This window comes from Pelodiscus sinensis, chromosome 4 (assembly GCF_052426305.1).
Source record: "Pelodiscus sinensis isolate ZL-2025 chromosome 4, ASM5242630v1, whole genome shotgun sequence".
Lineage (NCBI taxonomy): Eukaryota > Metazoa > Chordata > Testudines > Trionychidae > Pelodiscus > Pelodiscus sinensis.
Window position 1 is genome coordinate 50,877,123 of NC_143055.1, and position 16,744 is coordinate 50,893,866.

At 41.1% G+C, this 16,744-nt stretch overlaps 1 protein-coding gene across 4 annotated transcripts in view; it reads left to right on the top strand.

Annotated features, from left to right (window-relative positions):
- The window catches only part of PDGFRA (platelet derived growth factor receptor alpha), a 54,913-nt gene extending 38,431 nt beyond the window's left edge, over positions 1–16,482 (top strand). For all 4 annotated transcript variants that reach the window (XM_075930412.2, XM_006113483.5, XM_075930411.2 and 1 more), the window contains exons 14-23: positions 1,477–1,587; positions 1,855–2,008; positions 2,353–2,519; positions 3,857–3,972; positions 4,369–4,491; positions 5,045–5,156; positions 8,458–8,557; positions 8,664–8,769; positions 10,920–11,155; positions 12,398–16,482. In XM_075930412.2, the coding sequence (XP_075786527.2) occupies positions 1,477–1,587; positions 1,855–2,008; positions 2,353–2,519; positions 3,857–3,972; positions 4,369–4,491; positions 5,045–5,156; positions 8,458–8,557; positions 8,664–8,769; positions 10,920–11,155; positions 12,398–12,545 (1,373 nt within the window). In that variant the 3' untranslated portion in view covers positions 12,546–16,482. The remainder of the gene's footprint in view (positions 1–1,476; positions 1,588–1,854; positions 2,009–2,352; positions 2,520–3,856; positions 3,973–4,368; positions 4,492–5,044; positions 5,157–8,457; positions 8,558–8,663; positions 8,770–10,919; positions 11,156–12,397) is intronic.
- The last annotated feature ends 262 nt before the right edge of the window (positions 16,483–16,744 follow it).

A 16,744-nucleotide genomic window follows, 5' to 3' on the forward strand; every position in this document is an offset into this window, starting at 1 on the left:
CTACAGCATATATGTGGTAATGTGCACCCATCACACCACAAAGAGCTACTTTTGAGGTAAAAATCAGTGATAAACGTTTTGGAATCTAATATCTCTGTGTCTGTAAATATTTCTGATAGTGGTGCTCTGGCATGATCAGAAAGGTGAGGGGGTTAGCCTGTGAGTATATAAACCTCACAAGCCAGATTGGCTGGTGTGTGATTGAAAGTATTGGGCAGAAAGATTGTGGGCCCTTGATTTAGGGCTGTGTAGTTGAAATAGGGTTATCAGATGATTTCAAAAAAATACCAGACACACTTGATCTCAGATGGGAGTGGGGACTGGTGAGGAGGGGAGCAGGGCTGGCCAGGAGGAGGTTGCGGGAGCGGGGCTGGCCAGGGAAGATCGGGGGTGGGGGGGAGAAATGGCCGGTAGGAAGCAGGGCTGGCCAAGAAGGGTTTGGGAGGAGTGCGGCTGGCTGGGAGGGGGTTGGGAGGAGCAGAACTGGCTGGGGGAGACTGGCTGGCAGGAAGCAGGGCTGGCTGGGAGGGAATTGGGGGGAGTGGGGCTGGACGGGGAGGAAATGGTAGGCGGGGAGTGGGGCTAGCCCGGGCGCACGCAGGACCCGGGGTGCTGCCTGTCCTGCGCACAGTCCCGGCAGGGTGCACAGGCGAGTCCGGCCCTGGGGATTCCTGCCCCGGCCCTCCTCTCTACTGTGTAGTTGCGTACTGCCTGGCTGGTAGACACACTCATGCAGTGTGAGCGTGTCTACCATCCAGGCAGTACGCAACTGCATACTGATACCCATGATAATAATAAATCTTAATAGAAAATACCGGACATATAAATCTCAATTTATTTCCCAGACAGAAAGCTCAAATACCGGACTGACCGGTTCAAAACCGGACACCTGGCAACCCTAGTCTGAAATGGTATAAAATATATTTGCCTTAAGGCTTCTCTATTTTATTCTGGTTGTTCATGGCCCCCAAAGGCTGTTCCATTCAGTGGGTGCTGTCAGGGAGTAGAGGTGCTCAGTGGGGAGCTTCTAAAGAGACTCTGTCAGTATTTAATTTGTGCCAGGCTTAGCCCCAGCACTTCTAGGCTTGTCAGTTCTCAGCTCTGGCACTGGGCCAAGAAAATTGCTTGAGCCCTGGCTATTACAAATCTAGCCCTTGTCTCTGTGCCACTTGGAGGTTCATCCAACCATGGAGAAAACTCAAAGGGATTATGACCTGGGATTATGACCACTTTGTATCACAGAGAATGGCAAATAGATAGGACTCACTAGTGAATTGTGTCATGTGAGTCCTTTATTAGTATCTAGTAATTCCATCATCAGATAAAGTGCAAAGCCAACCTCAAGAGGCCTCTATGTAAATGTTTTCACCAATCAAACAATGCATCATATTAAATATTTGTATTAACGGAATTGTATTAACATTTTCAAGAACAAGGATCCTTGACCCTTAAGTGGCCTGTTTATTTTTCTGACAGCCACAGCTAGATCCAGTGAAAAACAGGCACTGATGTCTGAATTGAAGATAATGACACATCTTGGGCCCCATTTGAACATTGTGAATCTCTTAGGAGCTTGTACCAAATCAGGTAGGTTTGTCTAAGATAAATCAATGTTTGCCAAGGATATAAAATTGTGTATTTAACAATCCCAAATTGGTGTCTGCCAAGCAACTAAAATTAGCATTTAACATAGTCTAGGTGTTGAGCAAGTATACTGGTAGTTCTTCTTACAGCCCAACAAATAGACTTGCACAATCCTTAATACTCTGTATACTGTTTATTTGGTTTCCATGATCTTTTCACAGATTTATATTTTTTCTCTTATCTAAGTATTATTGTGCCATCTTTCATTAGGTCCAATTTACATCATTACTGAATACTGCTTTTATGGTGACTTGGTAAACTACCTGCATAAAAACAGGGATAATTTCCTGAGCCGACATCCAGAAAAGTCAAAGAAGGACTTCGACATTTTTGGGATGAACACAGCTGATGAAAGCACAAGAAGGTGGGGAAAAAGGTGGACAAAAAGACCTGGTGCCTGATGTTACAATGCAAGGCCCTGATGTTACAATGCAAATCTTGATTTAGGCAAATAGCCTCATCAACTAGTCTTATATAAGTGTCTGAATTTGGATATAGGAGTGTAATATAAGCACCTAGTTTAGAAAATGTTGGGCAGGGTTTTTTTTATTACCCTGAGAAGTAATGTTTTATACTTCTTTGCATCAGAGTGACATGATAGGCCTTACTGTGCCATAATTAACTATGATCTAGAAGTAGAACTATGAAAATGCCATGTGAAATATCAACCAATTCACTGGGTAATATTGCCTTTGCTTATTATTTCAGTTATGTCATTTTATCTTTTGAAAACAATGGAGAATACATGGACATGAAACAAGCTGATACAACACAGTATGTGCCAATGCTGGAAAGGAAGCAGGGTTCTAAGTATTCGGATATCCAGAGATCGTTGTATGATCGGCCTGCATCATATAAGAAAAAATCTGTGTCAGGTAAGTGTATTTTTTGTTGTTAAAAATTATTCCTTCAGAAATGCCTGTTACCTCTGCTCTCCAATAGAAAGAATTAGAAGTACTCCAATATCTGTGCAAGCCTCATGCAGTTTACCAACAAGGAAGATTCTCCTTCAGCTCATGTGATAGCCATCTGTGCTTGTGGGGCAAAAAGAATGGAGTTTTATCTTTGTGGTTGCTGCAGCTGAGCCGTCATGATTAGGGATGTGAATGATTAACTGGTTAACAGGTAAGCATCACCCTTACGGGTTAACCAGTGAGGATTGGAGCAGCTTCCCATCTTCCACAGGCAGGGAGCTGCTCCAGCCTTGTGGTGCCCACTGCAGGTTGGGTGCACTCCAGCCCTGCCAAAACAGCCCCTGCCTGTCTCTCTTTAATTGGTTAACTGGTTAAATGTTAACTGATTAATCATGGAATATGGCATGGTGACATTCAGGGTCTTAAGTAGCAATGGTATTGTTACTTCTGTGCGTGTTACAAGATTTTGAGCAATGTCACAGTACTACTCACCATGATCATTTTTCTTTCCCTGTTTGCACTTTCATTATCTGACATTTATGAAAAAGGGAAAAAATTCAAATGCTTTTCTGGATTATGTAACACAGGTGAGGAAGGGCCGCACATCCCATTCCTCTTCCCTTTTCTCAGCAAACAAAAGCACTGCTTCCAAAAGAAGGTTGCTCATTTCTGTCTCTGAATCATTTTCAGACTCAGAGTCAATACCAATTCCCAAGTCATTAGTCCCATCAGTGCACTGCTGCTTTGCTCTGGGTCAGCAGGGATAAACGAATGGCTTGGACTGCTTTTTCCTGAATTTGTTTTAATTTAAAAAAGAATGATTGCCATAGAATTCCTGATCCTCCACTGATAGTATTGGACATATTCTAATGTGTAGGTGCTGAGAAACATAACAGCGCTCAGCAAAACTGAAATGGTCAAAAATGTACAAAAGTCTTAATGGCATTACCATATCTAAGCTAATGCCTAGCTTCTAACCATGTCAGATTGTAAACACAACCCACATAATGTCACTGGCCCTTTCTAACTTAGCTGTTTTTTACAGTTCCCCATAAAAAGTCTATGTACAGAAGACAAACAAAAAACTATATTTAATATTGATTTTTTCATAAGGAATGCAGCTTGTGTTAGTAACTGATGCAAACATGATTATTTATTCTGAAAAGATGGATTTGGGGTCATGATACTCTGTTAACATCATTACTTCAGAGGCACAGAAGGTAGAAAGAACATGGGCACCAATTGGCCTAAATACACTTTTATAACATATCCCCCTTCCTTTCTGCTTTTTTCAACAGAACCAGAAGTCAAAAACCTGCTTTCCGATGACAATTCTGACAGCCTCAGTCTGCTGGATTTACTAAGCTTCACGTACCAAGTTGCACGAGGAATGGAGTTCTTGGCTTCTAAAAATGTGAGTGTCATGTGGAACACAATAGAAATGGCCTAGTCTTTTTTTTTTTTTTTTTACTATTATTTAAAAATCACAACATGAAAGATTGTCCTTTCAAGGTTCTACACATTCTCCTTGTTAACTAGAAAGCCAAGACAAAAGTGATTACAAATTACTAGCCAAAATATCAACTGCAAGGCAGAGCTTTTTCACATCATACTTTCCTAGCTGACAAGACCCACCCCCTCCCAAATCTACCCTCCTTAAGTGCTGGCTCAAAAGATGGTCCAATTTTAAACAGTGCCTACCTAAAAGGTCAACACATTTTTTTGCGGGGGGAGGAGGGCTATGCATTCCAAAGGAAACGTGCCTTCATGGGAATTGGTATCTCTTTACATGTCTTATCTCTCCATGCAGTGTGTGCACCGTGACTTGGCAGCTCGTAATGTCCTTCTGGCTCAAGGAAAAATTGTGAAGATCTGTGACTTTGGTCTGGCTAGGGACATCATGCACGATTCCAACTATGTCTCCAAAGGCAGCGTATGTACTTCTTTAATCTTTTTCTTTCAGTTCTTAATTGAGATGATAAGTTTCAGTATAATATGCTTTGTAAGATTCTTCTGGTCAGAGTTTGCTTACACTAATTGACAGCAAGATGAAAACTAGGGGAATAAAGTTTGTCTGAATGATAAAAAGTTCTTGGCCAGAACAAGCATTTAGCAGTCAGATTTTAACTGGCCAGTTTTGTGACTGAATAAATTATTAGGCACTGTCATTATAATGTAACATAACATAGCAATCAGTGACACATTTGCATAAGCAAATCACCAGTCTACCTCCTATATCATGTCCACAAATCAACTGAGTCACTTGCTAACACTTTATCAATTCAGCGATTCCAAGATTAGTCTTTACACGGAGTAAGTAGAAGCTTTGCTCCCAATCCTGTAACCTCTTCATAGTTCCTTGAATAAAACAACTTACTAACCACTTCAGCAAATGTGTATTAGTGCAAACTTTCCTGCTAAAAATGATACACCTGCTCTACTGAGCAGGATTTCTGTAATGATAAATATGGTGGGTTTTTTTGCAGACTTTTCTCCCAGTGAAATGGATGGCACCTGAAAGCATTTTTGACAACCTGTACACCACATTAAGCGATGTCTGGTCTTATGGCATTCTGCTGTGGGAGATATTTTCTCTTGGTATGTACCATGAGCGCTTCTCTACAGTAATAATTAAGTTGGGTGAATTCATGCCATATTAAATTAAGAACTGTAAATTCTATTGTGCTAAACTGCAGGGATGAATTATCTCAATGATTTCTAGTAGATATTACTGGGATCAGAGTCCCACTGTGTAAGGTTCTGTGCAGGCATGAAGTAAAAAGTCAGCCCCTGTGCCAAAGAACTGAGAGTATTGGTTTTTGATAGTAGGCAGATTAAAGGCGTGTGCTATTGATCACTGCTGACTTTGAGTTGGCTGCTACTGAGTTGAAAGCCACCCTCAACTCATTTCCTTCCATTTACTGAACCAAAGGACAGAGGCATACTACATACAGGCTTGGGAAAACTTGCCTAGCAGACAGGCTTAGGGAAGCACAGCTAGGCTGTGTCTAGACTGCATCCCTTTTCCGGAGCTTTGCCGGAAAAAAGCGCCAGTCTAGACGGGGATCTTTCAGAAAATAAAGCCTTTTCCGAAAGATCCCCTATTCTTCTTAAAATAAGGAATAAGGGATCTTTCAGAAGGGACTACGGCTACACTGGCACCCTTTTCCTGAAATGCTTAAAACAGAACAGTTTTCCGTTATAAGTATTTCCAGAAAAAGCGCATCTACATTGGCCACGGACGCTTTTCCGGAAAAAAGCCCTGATCGTCATTTTTGCTATCGGGGCTTTTTTGAGGAAAAGACTACTGTGCTGTCTACACTGGCCCTTTTCTGGAACAGTTTTTCCGGAAAAGGACTTTTGCCCGAACGGGAGCAGCATAGTTTTTCCGGAAAAACACTGACAATTTTACAGTAGATCGTCATTGCTTTTCCGGAAAAGCAAGCGGCCAGTGTAGATAGCTGGCAAGTTATTCCGGAAAAGTGGGCTGCTTTTCCGGAATAAGTGGCCCAGTATAGACACAGCCTGCATGTACTGGGACTAGAAGAAGAACGGCTCTTTAGCTGACCTACTGACTAACCCCCTGGGCAGCTGCCCGCATGCTTGGTGGCTCATTTCAAGCCTGGTAGGAAGAGACTAAATTAGGTGAGTCTGCCTGAAATTACAATGGTGAGAGCTGACGGCATTGAATAGCCCTTGGACTCACCACATGCTAGTAGCCTTTAAAGTGAGCAGTGACTGTTAAGCTCTAGAATGACTTGTCACATAAGTACTTATTAAAACAGCAACACACACACACACACACACACACACACACACACACATCTATCAGCTGGGTTTATTCAGCCCTTGGCAACTGAGAACCTGAGTATCTCACAATCTTTTAAAATTTTCCAGCACTGCTGTGAGTAAGGCATGTTTTGCAGATGGGCAACTGAGGCTCACATCCTCAAAGGTATTTAGGTACCTACATTCTTTTGAAATCAATGGGAGTTAGGCCCCTAAATACCTTTGATCTGGCCCAGAGAGACAAGATATTGGCTATGGCTACACTGCCCTGTAGAGTACCAGACCTGTTGTGCTGAAACGCTCCTACATAAATGCTGCAGGTGCAAACTAAAAAGGTGCCAATGTTGCATTGATGTACTCCTGCAGTGGAGAGTCTATGAGACATTGGAGAAGTTCTGATTATATCCGGAGGAGGGCAATGATGTTCCAACACATTAATCAGGTCAATGCAATATAATCTCTTTCTCTTTCTTTCTCTCTCTCAATCCTATCTCATCCATGTCTATAGTATCTAAACACCATTATTACATGTGCTTACATTAATCATTAATATGAACTAGAAACATTTTGTTTGCATATGCCACATTCTCCACACAGGGGAGCTCCAGAGCAATACTTGGTTGTGCTGTTCTATTCACACCCCCATTGTCTGAACTGTAGGGGGAATGTAGAAAAATCCAGGCCACCCAAATCCAGTGCCTGGACCCCCCTGCATTGCCCTTCCTTTCTCTCTCCTAGCATAATAAACTTCAAAAATATTGAAGATTGATTTTTCTCTAAATAGAGCCTATTACAATTGTTTCTAAAAGACATTTTATCTAAATCTGTTAACCATATTAAGCTTTCTTTCTGCAGGACATTAATGTGAGCTCTGGCACATGTATTTATTTATTTATTTGTTTATTTTTTATCATGGGAGCATCTAGGAACCTCAGCCAGGGGCTCCTTTGTGTTTGGTGCTGTACAAACATAGAGTATTACAGTCATGCTATAGTTCAATGAGTTTCCAAAGGTGTACATTAGAATCTCAATGACTCATGTTAGTCTTAGGAAGAGCTATTGTGAATAACTGAATTTTGTAAAGGTCCTGACTGTTCATGTTGACTAGTTTCTATTAAATGCTGAGCTTTCTGTTGACTAGTCCCATCGATTCCAATGGGACTACCTGTGAAGGAGTGCAGTGCTCAGAGTCAGTAAGAGCGGCTGAATAACTCAAAGTGAATACATGCAATAAAAACAATCAAGGATAATGCATCATAAACTGTACTTTGTTCATTCATTTTTGTCAACTGTTGTTTGGCATTAATTAGTTGATAACACTTCATAATACAGTTCTGCCCCATTTAGGCCCCAGCAATTAGCCAATAGCAACACCCACTTGCTATTAATAACTAACTTCTAGTTAATGATACTAATCTAGCATTTTCCCACAGGCAGAGCTTTTGCCCAGGCAAAAAAAAAAAAAAAAAAAAAATTAAACATATGATGACAAGTAAAAGCCAATAAAAGGAATAGCTTTTGTACTAGTAAATATACTGTAGTATATGCTGTATGCCTTCCCTATACGTACCTATATGTTTTTACAACACCTGGCAAAATGAGACTCTGATCTCAGCTGAGGCCATAAGGCATTATAAATAATCAATAATAGTAATAATGAAACCTACTACAGTGTCCTGCTATTACATCTCTGAAAGATGAAAAGAGATAGCAGAGACTAAGAATTATTTTTGTTGAATTTTCAGACTTAGAGCATCAATCCCTAGGTCCTGATATATTACAAGACTTAAAAAGTACAGTACAGAAATCAGAAATACAGTACATTGATTCAAGAGCCTTAGACATGCCAGCTAAACTCCTACCTTCCAAATCTAGCTCACATTCCTAGCTCTCTCCAAAACTTCGGAGAACATCTAATGCAAAAAATAATAACCAGACACAGGAAAAGAGCACGTTTCCAGCTCACTAAATACCCAGCAGAGGAGATTAGTGGTTTAAAGGGGCTCTGCTGGATGGTTGGTTTTTCACATATTTAGTCGTGTCTTATTATGACATTGGAAGTATTTGAACAGTGTAAAAAAAGCTATTTTTGTTGCCTTTTACTGATAAGGTGGCACCCCATACCCTGGCATGATGGTTGATTCTTCTTTCTACAACAAGATAAAAAGTGGCTACCGAATGGCAAAACCTGACCATGCTACCAGTGAAGTGTACGTATGTTCTTTCTTGTTTCTCCTGTGCCAAAGCCTACTTCTAGTTAACTTTGTTTTATTTTCAACTTCCAACGGATGAAACTGGTTTCTGTCTTATTTTCAGGTATGAGATCATGGTGAAATGTTGGAACAGCGAACCAGAGAAAAGACCTTCATTTTACCATTTGAGTGAAATCGTTGAGAATCTGTTGCCTGGCGAGTACAAGAAGGTTTGTTTTTTGGAATTTCTATTGCACTTTGTATCTTTGTTCCCCAGAGGAATTGAAATTCAGCGACTCAGATCATCTGTACAGTAAGCATTTCATTAAGCCATGTCAGTGAAATCCTTCAGATATGCTGTTGCAGCATATAAGAGACAATAAAGTAGGGGTGGCCAACCCATTAAACATAGAGAGCCAAAAGAGTGGAAGAAAAAATGCGAAGAGCCGCACCAGAATTTTTTTTTTTTTGAGCAATTTTGTTGAGGGAAAGAAAAAAAAAGGAAGAGCTCCCCACCAGCCTCCCGGAGTTGTTGAGCCAAAAAAAAAAGGACACTTCCCCTTTAAAAGACAAGGCTTTTTCAGTTGCCACACCAGATGGCTTCCCTGCTCCCGTGAGCACAGGGAGCCGAGGCCATTTCTAGGGGCACAGGGGCTGCTTCGCGCACTTTAAGGGTGTTGGTTACCCCTGCAGTAAAGCTATAAAATTAAGGCTGCTGCCAAGAATCATTTTACAATATTACATAAGGAACGACACTCTTCATTTCCTGTAGGCCTTCTATCATCTTAATCCTTCTGTTGACCACAGAGCTGCTCCTACAGCATAGGCCTTTTAAAGAAAATGCAAAATCCTAAGAAAGGCACCAATTCCTCCTTGTGTATAATCTCCACCAACCTCAATCAACCCTTCCTTCCCACGTTGAACCCTGATCCCCGGGTACTAATGACCCCTCATCACACACACTCCTATCACTCAGTCCTGCTTCCCATTCACCCATCATTTATTAGTGGGTTCTCCCACACATCGTCATTCCTGCTGCCCCCTCCCGCAGCCCTCACTCACTCTTGCCCCTCCATTCACTTCTGCTGCTCATCCCCACTGCTGTGCCTCCCTAAACGTGCTCCTCACTTCTTCACCCCACAACTACCCAGTCACTTCTCACTGATGGGCCTCTTATCTCACTACATTCATCCCTTATTGCTGGGACTCTACTGCCTAATATACAGAGAAGCATGGATGATGATGGCCAGCCCATCATTTCTGGGCCCCTGGAACTTCACTGATGTCTGAGTCCCTCTTCTTCCTCTCCACAGAGGTGGTAATTATTTCTGACCCTCCTCAGGACACACACACACTCCTTCCAGGCTCACCAATGGGGAATAAAGGAGGCAAGTGCCCCAGGGCTTGGTGATTTGAAAGGACCTGAGGCCCCTGGCTACCGCTGCCGCTACAGTGGCCAAGAGCCTGAGACCCTATGGAATGGCCACCAGAGTGCTGTGCATGCTGTTGGTAGCGCTAACGGCTGGGAGGGGGTTCAGCTGCGCGGAGGGTCAGTTGCCTTTGGCCCCACCCCTTCTGTCCAAGGCTCAGTGGAGCATGGAGCTGCCTTCCCTCCCCACGCTTGGCCCAGGGATCCATCGTGGCTGTCAGCTCCCCTGACTTCTTCCTGGATCATCATCTTTGGCTCCATTTGCAAACATCCACACTTCCTGGCCCCACCCACTGGAGTGCGAGAGGAGAGGAATTCATCCTCTCTCCAACAGGAGTATCTTTTCATTCCTTCCTTGGAGAAGGTGCCAGAACTGGTTAGTAAACTCAGGGGAAGGGTAGCTGCCAGGAGCAACGGGGAAGGGAAACCAATGGGGAATCTTCATTCTTGCTCCTCATTAGCTTAGAGTAGGGAGAGCAGGTGGAAGCAAAAACAGAAGGGAGAGAGATCATGCAGTCCCAGTACTCCCCACAGTTGAACACTTGCATGTTCACTTATCCCCAGCACTAATATAGTTTAACAGTCACGAGGTAACCAGGCTCATGGCGTACATGCACCACTGGATAGTTAAACTAGTAACTCCCTGTTTGGATCAGAGTTGCATCTGCAAGCTGCCATCACGTGCCTGCAAGTTATGCACATGGAGGGGCCTGAGCACTAATTTAAAATGAAACCCTTCCATATATGAAATATTGGTACCCTATCTGTAGGGTCAGGCTATAGGCACTGGTCCAGGGAAGGCTTGTAAATCTTCTTGAGTAAGTCTGCAAAGCTCCACTCAGGCCTGCTCAGAGTGCCATCCATTTTAGTTACGCAGCACAGCTATCTGCAGCAGGAAGCTGAGGCCTCCGCATACAGCATCAAATAGCATTTTTAAATGAATCTTTTCAGAGCTATGAAAGGATTCATCTGGACTTCCTGAAAAGTGACCACCCGGCTGTCACACGCATGAGAGTGGACTGTGACAACACCTACATCGGTGTCACCTACAAGAATGAAGACAAGTTAAAGGACAGGGAGAGTGGATTTGATGAGCAGCGATTGAGTGCTGACAGTGGCTACATCATTCCTCTGCCTGACATTGATCCCATCTCCGAAGATGAACTTGGCAAAAGGAACAGGCACAGGTAGTTGCTGCTTATAATACATTATGGACCTGCTGTCTGCATTCACACTTCTATAGCACTTTACTCTGCTCTAGATTCTGATTCCCTTTCTCTTCTTGAGTAGCACCTTACTCAAAAGCTAGCCCATTGACTTCAGTGGGACTACTTGTTGAGTTAGGTACTATTCATCATCAGTCAGGGGGTAGAGTGCAGCCCTCCGTGACTGGCCCCAATGATTTCAGTGGGGCAGCCCATGAAACTAGCTATTCATTATGGCCAGAAACCTGCCTACTCACGAGGCTACCTCCATTCTTATACCACACTGCCATAGAGAAAGGGGCTGGCAGGATATTACCCATGAGGCCCCTCACCTTTGGAATTCACTTTCCTGCTTGGTCCAGCAGCCAAAATTGACTGACCTTTGGGACACACTGTAAGACCCCATTTGTTTTTCCTAGAGTGAATGAGTTGAAACAGGTTTGAGATATGTGAGGGATCCATGGATCCATTTATTTTATTTCAGAACAACTGGGGTTAGGCTATTTCAGAGAGAGTTTATTTTTATTTTAAATTGGTGACAGAGCCTTTGGCTGGGATTTTTTTCAATGGACTGTTATCAATATAAATAGTTACATTAATAAAATGCTTAATGTGAATGAGGGTAGCTGAATCTAGCACTATGTAGCTAGCAATATTTCCAGCTACATTCTTATTATGCTACATGAATTATAAAGTTAAGATTCCAGGAGCCAAGTTTTTTGGATTTTTAGACTATAATCAAGAGATGCTGAAATGAGGTCACTCATGGCCGTAGGGCAGAAATTTCCAGGCCTGATCTAAGCACCTGCCATCTTTTTCTGTTGTACCATCTTTTCTTTAAGCATCTCATTCCCTCACTTTTCCAGACTTTTCTAGTTAGCCAGTTGCCACAGCAACATCTGATTTTGTTTGGTGGGGGCTGCTCTCAAGTCTAACATTTCACTCCTGAATACTGTATGGATGAGTTGTCAGGGGTCATTCCCAGAAAAGGGGGGGAGGAGCAACCCGCTCCCTTGAATTCCAAGATTATTCATTACCTCTGGTGACTTCTTCCTACCAGATGTCTAAGAAACAGGTGGTCAGAGATCACCCACGATAACCCAAGGTGCCAAAAGATAGGGCATACATCATCCATTTCCAGGTCAATAGGCCAACTACTAGAAATTTAAAGATCATGTTTATTTCACTGTGTATTACAGCTCCTAGTTACTTTGCCTCTTACAGTTCCCAGACATCCGAAGAAAGTGCCATTGAGACTGGTTCCAGCAGCTCTACCTTTATCAAGAGAGAGGATGAGACCATTGAGGACATTGACATGATGGACGACATTGGAATAGATTCCTCAGACCTGGTGGAAGACAGTTTCCTGTAATTCACAGGGAATAAATAGACATCTTTGAGCTATATCAAAAGAGAAACTCTCCATGCAGTCTAAGGATTTTTTTACTCTGTAGAGAAAACCACTTTATTGCAATGCAAAGGATGCAAAGAAAGTAGAAATTTGTTCCCGGCACACAGAGATCATCCTGAATTTGAAAGAGTAAGACAGGCTGAAGCCAGCATTTCAGCATTGCATTTTGCAGTACTTCAGTAGCATCTCAGTGTTGTTTGCAGTTTGAATAGGTACAAGGACAGAGGCCATAAAACAGACCAGTTTTGTGTTTCAAGGGCATTCATGACTCCGATGGATAGAATTTCCACTATGGCAAAACATCATCATTGTAATTATGTAAATAACTGTCAGCTCAAGGATCTTTTGAGGTATGCATTGAATATACTCTGTGGACTTCTGAAGAGACCATTCCAGATTTCTGTTTGATTTCAGTTCTGCTGCTGAACTATCCATGTGTGAATGAAGTACGTGCAAAAACCACTTTTGAAATTTAAAGGTACCGGAACTACATAACATTTTAATTTTTACAGTTAATACAAATAAAAAGGAATAGTAATTTAAAAAACCATCTATAATAGGTGTTAGAAACCTAGTGAGTTTTTAACGATAGAAAATAGCTATTTTCATACTACTACTGTTTTCAATAACACTAACTATATAGTTTATAACTCATTGTTCTTCAGTAAAAGCACAGATTTTAAAAACTTATAAGTAGGATTTAGGATTCAAAATGTTTATATGAAACAACTGTTGTATTTGACTGTATACAATACGATAATTGCTCTGGTGAGCTAAAACTAGTTTCACGCGTAGAAAAGAACTTTGTATCTTCTAAAACGTGAAGAGTTAATTTGCCAGCATCAGATGAGTGGCTTTTTTACTAAGATGTTCTTAAATCAATCACCTTTTGATTTACTGAGGTTTTTTTTTTTCAAATGTAGAGCTATTTTTAAACCTTTAAATAATGTACATCATGTTTCCGAAGTTATGATAAAACAGAGGTATGACTAATCAATAGTAACATTATTGTTAGTGTTTAAGTAATATTTTGCACATCTGTTCAAAAGGGAGCTTATTTGGGGGTCAAATGTGAAGAACTGATTTGATATATGAACTGTTCTGGAAGCAAACAAGGAAGCCTTGTTTCTTAGCCTGTGACTCCAGATTAAATATGCAGTCATCATTTTGCAACACATGTTCTTATCTTAGTTTTCAGGTTTCAGTTGCAGCAGAAGAAGCTGTCTGTATTATCTATATCAACCCTCTAAGACAGGTAATTGCTTTCAAGTGTATTGGTTATTCTGGTCTGAATCCTTTACTTAGGAAAGAGGGACTACAAAATGAAATCGGCTCTTGGGTCTGCAATATTTGTTTGTTGATATAACATGTACATAGAATATGCTATGATTACTGCTGTCATTGTGAAATGTGATGCTTTGGAAGTCTTACAGATAAGGTACATGCCAATTATGGGCCAAATCCTATTTGGTGCTTAGGTTTTAAACTCAGTAGGAGTTGTGTGCTCTGAGAACCTCACAGCAAGTGCTCAGTACCTGAGATGACACACTCAACACAAATGAGATCTAAACTCAAGCTTGCATGGGATGTTTTTTCCTACTACATGTGGAATTGGACAACCAGTGAGTGACTAAACAGAACAAAGTGACTGGATTCTGAATAACAACTAAAACTAAACTTGAAGGACCAGTTGTTAGGCCCTTAGAAATACTGTGCACTGCCTCTTGACTTCACTTACTGTGGTGAGCAGAGGAGAGCAAAATAGGTCTCAAATGTAGTACTGCCATTGTTACAGATAAATCAGTACGGGTATGAATTTCAAAGTGTCAGATGGCTCAGGCCACATGCAAAAGTATGCATGCATGCAACTGTGGGTGCCAATGAGGCATTTGCAAACAAAAGCCAGACATATTCAAATTGGAAGTAAGGCACAATGTTTTTTTTTAATCAAAGAGGGTGATTAACCACTGGAAAAAACTACCAACGGAAGTGGTGGATTCTCAAGGTCTTGATGTCTTCAGATCAAGACTGGATGCCTTTCTGGAAAATAAGCTTGTGGTAATCTCAAACTATGCTTTAGTCAAACACAAGTTATTGGGTTCACTACTGGATGAAATTTAAGAGCCTGACACATACAGGAGGTCAAACTAGGGTACGTCTAGACTGCAGCTCTTTTCCAGGATACCAGAGGTATCCCAGAAAAGCTATGCCGCATCTAAGGAATGCGTCCGCTTTTTCTGAAAAATATCTGAAAAAGCGGACACATTCTTTTGCCATCCCTGTAAACCTTGTTTCACGAGGAATAAGGGATGGCTCAAAAAAGAAGGGTTTTCCAAAATTTGGCGCTGTGTAGACGTGCCAAATTTCAGAAAAGCCTCTTTTAAAAGAAAAGTGGAAAGATATGCATATTGTGATTCGTAATGTGTATATCTTTTACTGACTTTTCTTTTCAGTGTAGACATAGCCCTAGATGACCTAATTTTGCTTTCTGGCTTTGAACTCTATGAATCTATGAAAAAATGGCCTATTAGATAGCTGAAGGGCCATTTTCATTTCTTATTTTATGCCACAGCTCAAACTTCTGGGTTTGCTGTGTCAGAAGTGAAAGCTTAAAAAAATGCTTGAGTTCCTAACTGCTTGAGCATCTTTTATTACAAATTAAGCACTGACCAACCAAGACCACAAATTACATAAATTATATGTACAGTCACATAACTTCATGTTTATGGTAGGCAAACAGTTTTGCATAGGGCTCATATTTCATCATGTTTGAAAATCAGGCCGTGTAGCTTAGTGTTATCAAAAGACAGGTCATGTAACATTCTTATACTGCCCCCCACCCTCCTCTTGTTGGTTTTATTCTGAATCTCACTACACATTTTGGGACTGGACCTATGCTTTAGATTGGCACTCAAACATTTCCTGTCTCGCCATTCCCTTATCAATCATAAACCCCCAGCCCTGCAATGAGTTGCATGCAGATGGAAGCTTGTGCAGAACCCCATTGAAGACCGTGGGGTTCACTGCAAGGTGAAGGGGTCTGTCCAAGCACAGTTCATTGCAGGACTGGGGCCAGGGATATTAGCCTGGAAAAATTATTTGGATTTGAGTAGAAAGCAGAGTTAAGATTTTTTTTGTTTGTTTGTTTGACACTTTTAGCATTGCAGATTTTTTTTCTTTTATGGCTTAATTTTGAGAAGCCACCGGAAGAGAAATTCCCAGTTCCTTCTGTATAATGACAATCAAAACCTTCCTGTGAAACACAGCTTCCTATTTTGAATGGCCAATCAAATCCCTTAAAATTTGGGCTGTCTCTTGTACAAAATGGTCCTATTATATGATGAAGGACGTAAGATATAATGATGTTATACATCAATATGTATATATGTATTTTTATATAGACTTCTAGGCTTTGTCTACACTGCAAGTTTTTGCGGCAGAAAATACGTTGCGATGTCATTAGCATATTTTCTACGGATTCCTTTTGCGCAAGGGATTTTTGTGCAAAAAGAAGCAATGTAGCCGCTTCCGTTTTGCGCAAAAAAAAACCCCTTTTGCACAAGATCCGTATGCCTCTCCCGAAGTGTAGACATAGCCCTAGAATACTGCCAAAACAATTATGACAGCTGTATCACTGCCTTTGTTTATATTTTTTTAACTGTGATATAATCCACAGGCACGTTAACTGTTGCACTTTTGAATGTCCAAAAATTATATTTTAGAATAATAAAAAAAAAGTGTTTCCAAAATGGTGGCATTGTGAAGTGTTTGAAGAAGGGCTAACTGATATAAATGATGGGAAGTACAACATGTATTACATATGCCCCGTTCATATTTTGTCATAAACCTGTACATTAAGATCTCTATATTTCAATAAATGATATATAATTTAAGGCTATTTAGGGGTCTATACTCATTTAAAGATGATCACTTGATAATGAATAAAACTTGCTCAGATTGTCAATGACATTTACTTTCCTCGTGCCTCTGCCCCCTGCTCTACCCCTGCGTCTGCAAATTTAAGACCATACTTAAATAAATCAATTTTAAATAAACTTCAAACACTGATAACCATTATGATTTGATTGTTGATAAATCTATATGTACCATAGACTTTTACTTCAGTAATTACTAAATCGCATCACTTAAGTTCTGAAAAA